Source organism: Elgaria multicarinata, chromosome 1, assembly GCF_023053635.1.
Source record: "Elgaria multicarinata webbii isolate HBS135686 ecotype San Diego chromosome 1, rElgMul1.1.pri, whole genome shotgun sequence".
Classification (NCBI taxonomy): Eukaryota; Metazoa; Chordata; class Lepidosauria; order Squamata; family Anguidae; genus Elgaria; species Elgaria multicarinata.
The window spans coordinates 48,357,489-48,366,041 of NC_086171.1; the positions used below are offsets into that span (position 1 = coordinate 48,357,489).

Sequence of the window (8,553 nt, forward strand, 5' to 3'; positions counted from 1 at the left end):
CAAAATAGACGGCTCCCCCCCCCGCCCTTTGAATAATTCTTGAAAGTTCCCTGTGCAACCTCTTGCTGAAGAAACTTGGAACAAAATTGAACAGTGAGACTTCTAGGTTTCCATATCTAGTGCATTACATATTAATGGCTCATTCGAATTATTATTAAGCTTAAAAAAATTAAACCCATAACAAACCCAAACATTTACTTGTAGCAGTTGAATTGAGGTACCGGGTGCATTATTAGCATTTTGAGACAGTAAAGTGTTCCAGCTTTAGCAGATTCCACTGAGGTGTTTGTTTGTTTAGTTTTTGTTTTAATAGACTTGACACTTTCGCCTGAAGTACTCTGTGGAATGTTAGACTTTCCCCAGCCCCACCCCTCCCCCAGCCCCATTCTCTGTTTTCATGGTAAAGAAAATAGTAATCCGATGTTCTTGTCTTTCCAAAAGAGAGAACAGACCAGAATTCCACAAAAATAATAATAATAATAATAATAATAATAATTAAAAAATAAAATCGGATGTGGTGAAGGAGAAACCATCCAGCGTAGATTCGCAAAGGTAAGGGTGGGAGAAAAGGTGGAAGGGGCGATGGGGGTGGGACAAAAACGACACAACAGCCAAGAAGTCGGGCTCCCATTCAATCTCTTTCATGAATGAAATTTCCTGAATTTGTGGCTGGGTGGAAGAGGTATTGCTGAGCCTCCCAGCTGCCATTTCCAGACAGGATGAGCCCTGGGAGGTGGTTGGGCATCCTTGGCGGTGTTCAAGGTGTAGGCTGGCAGCAAGTCCCCGTCTAGGCCCACCACTAATGAGGGCGGGCACGGAAAGTTGCCCATGAAGCTGAAGGGCCTCTTGACGGCGGAGGCGACGTGGCCGGCCGCTCTCTTGCGCCGCCCGAGAACTGTCAAGTCGTCCCCCAGGGCTCCTTCGTGGGCCTCCAGCAGCTTCCCCGGGGGCGGCCGGGGTCCCCGGACGGATTTCAGATTTGGTTTGAGCGGTGCCGGGCTGGGCAGGACGGCTCGCTTGCCCAGCACTAAGGTCCGGTAGTTCTTCCTCACCCTGGCTCCGAATTTGTACTCCCCATCCTCGGGTTTGGCGCCGGCGCCTAAAGTGCATGCGGCGGGGGTCCTGGCTCAAGGGGGCCGGCGGGGGGCTCGCGGGAGGGCTGGGGGGCTCGTCGGGGCAGGCGGGGTCTTCCTTGGCTGGCAGCAGGCGGTCCTCGGGCGGGCGGCTGGGGCTGGGCGGCGGCGGCGGCGGCGACAGCTGCCTGTCCGCCTCCAGCTTGGGCTCGGCTCCGCCGCCTCCTTCCCACTTGAGCGGGGGCTGGGGCTGGGGCTGGGCCTGGGCGGGGAGGGCGCCGTACTCGGCGTTGGCGCTGCTGTCCTCGACTTTGATCTGGGCAATGGGCACAAGGGGCGAGGACTGGGCAGGGCCGGCAGGCTCGGGGCAGTCGGCGGCAGAAGGCTGGCTTGGGGGAGAGGAGCAGCCCGGGCAGGGGGCCAGGGGGCGGGCGAGCCGGGCAGCTTCTGGGGACTCCCCGGGCGACCCCCCCAGGGCATCGGCGGGGCTCCCTGCCCGGGCCAGAGGGGGAGGCGGAGGAGGGGGAGGCGGAGAGGGGGCTGGCTGGCATGGCCTCGCCTCGCGGGGTCTTGGCGGCGACGCGTGACAGCTCTTTGAGCCGGGCGAGAGGGGGCCCTTGGCCAAGCCTGGCCCCGCGGTCAGGCCGGGAGCCTTCACGTCGTCGTCGGAAGCGTGTCCTGCCAAAGGCAGCTCGTCGTCGCCGGGCCCCGGGCTGAGCTGCCCAAAGCCCAGGCCGCTGCCCAGGCCGGGGCTGGGACAGGACAGGCCGGGCTCGGCCTTGGGGACCCAGCCGGCCGGGCTCCTCCAGTCCTCCTCCCCCTCCTCCCCCTCCTCGGACGCTTCGGCTTTGATGAGACGCGCCGGAGCGGGCAGCTGCTCGCCGCCAGACGGCCGGCCCGGAGGTTGCGGGGCCAGGAGGCTGGGCGGCTGGCAGAAGCTGGTGCGCCTGAAGCGGATGCTCTGCACTGAGACTTGGCTGGAACCCGAGCTGCTGGAATCCGACTCGGAGCTGCTCTCTTCTTCCTCCTCCTCCTCCTCCTCCTCCTCTTCCTCCTCCTCCTCCTCCTCGTCGGAGCTCAGCTCGCTGGAGTCCGAGACGCAGCTGCCTTCCTCGTCGTCGTCCTCTTCTTCCTCCGAAGAGCCCGAGTTGCTGGTGCTGGTTAAGCTCGAGCAGAAGTCCGAGTCGTTCGCCGCCTGGTCCGAGTAGGAGCTGGACTCCGAGTCGCTGCTGCACGCCTCCGGGAAAGGCGGCGCCGGCGCCAAGAAGCCGTTCAAGCCGGGCAGCCGCTCCGAGCCCCCCGCCGCCTTGCAAGCGCGGGGCACCAGCACCAGGCGCCGCCCGCAGCCCGGCGAGAAGCGGCCCTGGGCGGCGGCGGCGGCGGCGGCGGCGGCGGCTTTTTTCCTCTTCGAGCGGCAGCCCAAGCCCAGCGGGCTGCCTCCCGTCGTGGCGGCGGCGGCGGCGGCGGCGAGCTTGGGCCGGCTGGCAATGGCGGCCGCGGAGTGGTAGTAGTAATGCGGGTGCTTGGAGCACAGCAGGCTCCGGAAACACGCCGGCTGCGCGGACAGCGAGACGTAGCGGGGCCCGAGCGGGGCAGTTTCATAGTTTAGGGGCCCTTTGCCAGGCGCCCGGGCCAGCCCCGGCGAGCCGTGCCCAGCGGAAGGGCTCCAAAAGTGAGGTAGATCCGAGGCCGGTAGGAAGGCGCCCGACTCCGCCACCGCCGCCGCCGCCGCCGTGCGCCACGCTTTCCTCCTGCTGGCCAGAGGCGCGGCGGCTCCATTCAAACCCAGCCAAAGTTTGCCGCCGCCGTCTTTCCAAAAGGCCGCGTAGCTGGGCTCCGGCCCGGGGCAGGCGGCTTGGGCGGGCCCCACGGGGCCCCTGGCGCCGCTCCTGGGGCCGCCGCCGCCGCCGCCGCCGCGTTTGGTCCTCAGCACCCGCTCGGTCTTGCAAGAGGTGTAGAGCGCCTCGACGTCTTCGCGGGAGATGAGGGTGCATTTGGCGGCGTGGAAGGCGATGGAGTTGATGGCTTTGAGCTTCCGCAGCTCCTCCAGGTCGCAGTGGTGCTTCTGGACCTTCAGGTGGTCCATGCGCTTGTGCACCGTGGTGCGCGGGATATTCTTCAGGAGGTCCGTGAAGACCTGCGAGAGGGCGAACATCTGCTTGCCCCGGATCACCAGGTAGCCCAGGCGCACGCCGTCCACCTCGTCGAAGCCCGACTTCAGGTCGCCCATGGCGCGCGCCTCAAACGATCCCCGGCATTTGGGAGCATCAAACGGGAGAGCGGCGACGCCCCCTCCCCACGCGCAGCGCCCCCCCCCCCGCTCCCCGCTACACACACACACACACACACGCAGCCCACTTGGAGCAGAGATCGGCGGCGGCGGCGGCGGCAGCAGCAGCAGCAGCAGCAGCAGGAAAGGTGTGCGTGCGGGGAGACGGAAGGCAAATCCACACAGAAAAAGGGCTATAAAAATCCTCAGCCAGGTGCTGGTTTGGGGTCTCAAGGCATCCTGCTGAATGGAAAAGAACAAAGCCTGTTATTCCTGACCAAACTTTGGAGGATTAAAAAAAGGGGGGGGAACCCCCAGCACACACAGAGAGGGAGAGGAAGAGAGGGAGGGAGAGAGAGAGAGAGAGAGAGAGAGAGAGAGAGAGAGAGAGAGAGAGAGAGAGAGAGAGAGAGAGAGAGAGAGAGAGAGAGAGAGAGAGAGAGAGAGAGAGCGCTAGATGGAGAGGGTGAAAAAATCATGCCCCGGAAAAACGCCTTGGGGCGGCGGGGGTGGCGGGTATCAGGCTGGGTTGCCCCCGTGTGCTTCTCGACGGCAGTGATGTTGGCTGGCTGGCTGGCTGGCTACCTGTGCCCTTTGGCTGGCGGCTTCCCCCCCTGGCCAGCCAGGATAAAGGAATGTGAGCAAAGGGAGCCACCGCTGCTGCTGCTGCTGCTGCTGCTGCTGCTGCTGTGGGAGAGACGAGAAGAGCCACGCAGCCGCCCTTCCCGCCGCTGCTTTCGCTCCAAATCAAATGACAGAGTGAAGGGAGCTCGTCCGGAGACACCTTCATCAATTAATTCCCCTAAAGCCAACGCTGATTGGACACTCCTGACAGGTGATGCAATAAAAATTGATATTCCACCCCCTCCCCAGCCCCCCCTCCCCAAATCTCCGGCTAATTAGCATACTCTTAGACTGCCACCTCCCCTCCCAAAGTAAATAATACTGTTAGTATATAAATCTTTCTATTAAACAATCCGGAGCTCGCAGCCCAGGCAGAGAGAGAGAGAGCTCTGCGGCGCGCTGGCTACGCAAGGAGCAGGCTGGGGAGCCCCCCGCTCTGCGGACACGGTGTTTGCTTTCAAATCGCAGAAATAAATCGGACCGAGAAACCGGATTTGGACTGTTCAGTCGTGTATATTGGGGGCGTGGGGTGCTTTCTCCCCACTGTAAGAATCCTTGGGATGTAAAGAGGGGGTGGGGAGAGGGGGGGCGCAGTGACCATTTTAAGTAACCGTTTTAAAGGGGCGTTTATCCTGCATTGCGCCGCGTCCAAAGACTGGTCTTCTTTCCCCCTTCCTTTGGCTTTAAAGTTTTATTTTGTTTTCAACCTAGGGTGGTTTTTGCTGTCATTTTGTTATTTTTCTGTTAACGCCTGGGAGAATGAGAAATACTCACGTTCGCTAGATTGGCCTCTTCTTTTCTTCTTTTCTCCTTCTCTCTCTCTCTCTCTCTCTCTCTCTCTCTCCACCTTCCCCTCCCCACGATAGCTAAGTTGTTGCTACTAGGGTTTCTTAGGGGCTGCGTGGTTATCCTGAGCTCGGGGTCCCTAATTCTGTAACACTTTTCTCTGAAATTCTCCCTGAAATATTGAGGGGGAGGAAAGGAGGGGGGGAGATCGGGACGTGGGCTCGCGTCAGACCCATAACAAAGCATAGATAAGCCAGAAATGTATCCACCTCTCACAGTTCACCGCGCTGCCTCACAAGGTCCCTGCGTCCACGCCAAGATTGCCTGCGTGTTGGTTGCTGCTGCTGCTGCCAAGAAAAACTGGGGATGGCGATAGAGTTAAGAGAGGCATAAGGAGGAAGAGGTGGAAGAGGAAGAAGATTGCCGTGGGTCAGGAGGATGCTTCTGTCTTACAGGCTGCAGCCCTCGCAGGCGTTAAGGGAGAACTTCCTGGCGCCTCCGCAGGTTCGGCTTTCCTTCGCCACCTTCCCTCCCTCGTTTCCCTGATGAAGAGCTTCCAAGGAGGGGTACAAAGTTAGAGAGATTTCCTTTCAGGTGTCGTGGAGGCGGGGTGGAGGTTGCTAGCGTGCAGGGCAGACCTATGGCCACTCCTGCAGCCAAATCACATGTGCCCCCCCAAAAAATCACCCACCCACCCCGCCATGTCCTACATCAACTGCTTCCAACTTTCACGATGAACACTGAACCCTTTGGGCCTCGTGGACAAAAGAGAGAAGGCAAATATAACGCAGGCACCTTAAAAAACAACAAACTTGCAAGATTTTTTTTTAGGGGGAAGGGCATAGTATTCTCCCCCCCCCCCCCGCACCAAGGTAAATCTTTTAATTTATGCAAAGATGGTGAAGGTCTCTTCTGTCCAAATTAGCCATCAGATACATGAATCCCCCTAGAACAAAATGAAATCCCCCCCTCCCTGACAGCTCGGCTCCAGCGCCCAATGAAGCCGCAGCGCCCGGATGAAGCCCATTCGCATGGGTGTCAAATCGGCTTCGATCCAAATTCGTCAGCTGGATTGCGTGGGATCGAGTCGCTAATCGATTTTCAGCTAGAACCTGGCCAGAAGTTCAAACGTCCAAGGTCTCCCAGTACCTTATGGCCAGAGCCAAAACGCCATGGTTCGTGTGCTCCAGAAAACTACTGAGGGGGTAGGGGTGGGGGTGGAACCGGACGAAATAACAAGACCCATCTTCTTACTCCATAGTTCTATCTGTCCCCCACCCCCATACCGGGTGATATGGGGAAGACAGCTCCTGTGACCCTGGGACTGGGAAACAAACAAATAAATAAATACACGTATTTCCCCCCCTGCCTCTCCCTCCCCCTTTTTGTGTAATTAATTTTCACGGCCGTTTTGCATGACTAGGTAAAATGCAGGCAATGTCTCCTCCTTCGCCTCCCCCCCCCCCTCGTTCAAACACACAGTTTCCCAGGAATTATGCACAGAACTGGGGAGGTGTGTGTGTGTGTGATGGAGGGAGGCATCCGGAAATTAAGGAAGTCCATTGAATCGCGTCTCAGTAAGATTGGGATTTGAAAAGTCAGCTCCGCTGTTGCTCCTCACATATAATGCGCGCTTTAACTTAACAGGGCGACTCTTTTCCTTGGAGCTTCAAGGCCGATTTCCGCATTCAAGCAAGCAAGCAGCTGCTTAACCTGATATATATATATATATATATATATATATATATATATATATATATATCCATCCATCCATATCCCTTGAGATAAGAGGCAAAAGGAAAGCTTGGTTCAGGCTCTGCTGATATTGCAAGGCTTTCAACAGAACCGAAAGGCAGCGGGGAACAATGAATGAACGCCTCCCCCCACCGCGGTCACAGTTTAGCTCCGCATCTGGCTGGTCTCGCCTACGTTTCCCTCTTCTCTCTGCCCCAAACCACGCACGGGAGACATCGCCTCGGATTCTGGAGCTGCAAACAAAGTTTCGAGGAGAAACAGCTGTTTGGTTTTGGTTTAAATGATTGTTGTTGTTGTTGTTTTAAGGACAGAGGAAGGGGAGGAGGGAGACAGAAGGAAGGAAGGAAGGTAGGAAGGAACGAGAGACAGACAGACAGACATAGGATTAAGCATGAAGGACATTTCAGAATCTTCTCTCCCCGCTCTCCTATTTCTAGGCCCGCAGCAGCTACACACACACACACACATACATCCCCTCCCCCGCTATGAGGTTGAGGCTGATAAAAATCCCTGACAGCGCGATCCACAAAGTAAATTAAGTCCCATGTCTTGAATTTTAAGATCTTTCTTCCCAGGCTGGTGGTTTGTTTGTGGTGTTTCAGAAAGCGAAGTTCTAAAATCGTGCCTTGACCTGATCTCGGCCCATTCCTTCTTGATTCCTGTTTAGCCCAAGCCTTAGCCAACCCACTCTCCTCTAGCAGCAGTGGAATACTCTGGAATCAATGGATTTTGCAGGGAACTCTTTCTCTTCCTCTCTCGATCACAGAGACAGACACTGAGCTCCAGTTGTCAGCCTACTTGGCCTCTTTAGAAAGAGTCTGCGGTTTTTGTTTTCTTTAAAACAACTAACTTAAAAACGTGGACGTCCCCCCAAGCTTTTAAAAGGTTGCTGCAAACCGAGATTTCTACCAAAGTACGATCTGAACTTTCTTTTATTTAAGGCAGAGACAGGCAAGGTTGCTCTGTGTGTGTGTGTGTGTGTGTGTGTGGGAGAGAGAGAGAGAGAGAGGGGGGGGTAGGGCGAAGGGGAGGAGAGGAATAAATAAACAAATAAATAATAATCACAAACACAAGCCAAGTTGCAGCCTTTAAGAAAACGTGCTCTGCACTTGCGAAAGACACGTTCGGATCCACCAGATCTCTCTCGCAGCCTTTTGTTCCTTGCAAAGCTCTTCATCTTGATTTGGGGTGAGACGGGGGAGGGGAGGAACCTGCCAATGTGTTCTTGTGGTCATCAAAACACGCCGCATGCCCAGGATCTTCCTTCTGCACGTCTGGAGGCGACCCTCACTCAAACAACAACAACGCGCCGAGGCCCCCCTGCTCAAGCAAAGAAAGGCCAGAGGCTGTTCACTGGATCGGCATGTCTGCCAGAGGTGTATTGCGATCAATAGCAAGCGATGCTTAAGAGTTTCAGATTATTAACGTGAAAATTGGCCCTCTCCAAAAGCCAATATTCATAATTTTTAATAATTTTAAGACCGCGGATCCCCCCCCCCCCCGGTGAAATTTACCTGTCTATTCTCGGTGTTGTTTAAAGCTAAGCAAATTGGCTGACTCCCTGAGCGAACAACAAGAGACACGAGCAGCGCGTCCATAGAGGAAAAGCAAAGGCAGTGCATTTTCTCGACCCGTGCTATGGCCACTGAGTCCGTAGGCCCGTTTTCTTGTGAATGGGCTCGGTTTGAACCGAGTGAGATTTACTTCCAAGCAGGCATGCGTTGCCTTCTGCTCTTAGGCTGAAACCTTAAACAGCTTACTCGGAAACACGTCCCTCTGAAACCACGGGGGTTTATTTCCGAAGACCAGGTAGGGGAGTGTGAGTGCATATAGTAAATCCTGCCGATGGATTTAGGAATAAATCACCGTGCACAGAATAACACGATCACTGAGTTGTGGGTCATGTGGAGAAAGTACTTGCTGTGCCAAAGACGTGGTATTTGGCCTCCTGTTTCTTTCTGGCAGTGCAGATCACGGTACCACTGGATAGATCCATACAGTAGTTAAATCTGGAAGGAAAAGCACGTGGACTCTAATGGTTTTGCA

At 56.2% G+C, this 8,553-nt stretch overlaps 1 protein-coding gene across 1 annotated transcript; it reads right to left on the minus strand.

Annotated features, from left to right (window-relative positions):
• Window positions 1-514: 514 nt before the first annotated feature.
• Window positions 515-3,303, minus strand: SKIDA1 (SKI/DACH domain containing 1). The gene is given in 2 exon segments (XM_063147618.1): window positions 515-1,121; window positions 1,123-3,303. Coding segments are annotated over 2 exon segments (2,661 nt in total). The 3' UTR covers window positions 515-641.
• Between the last annotated feature and the right edge of the window lie 5,250 nt (window positions 3,304-8,553).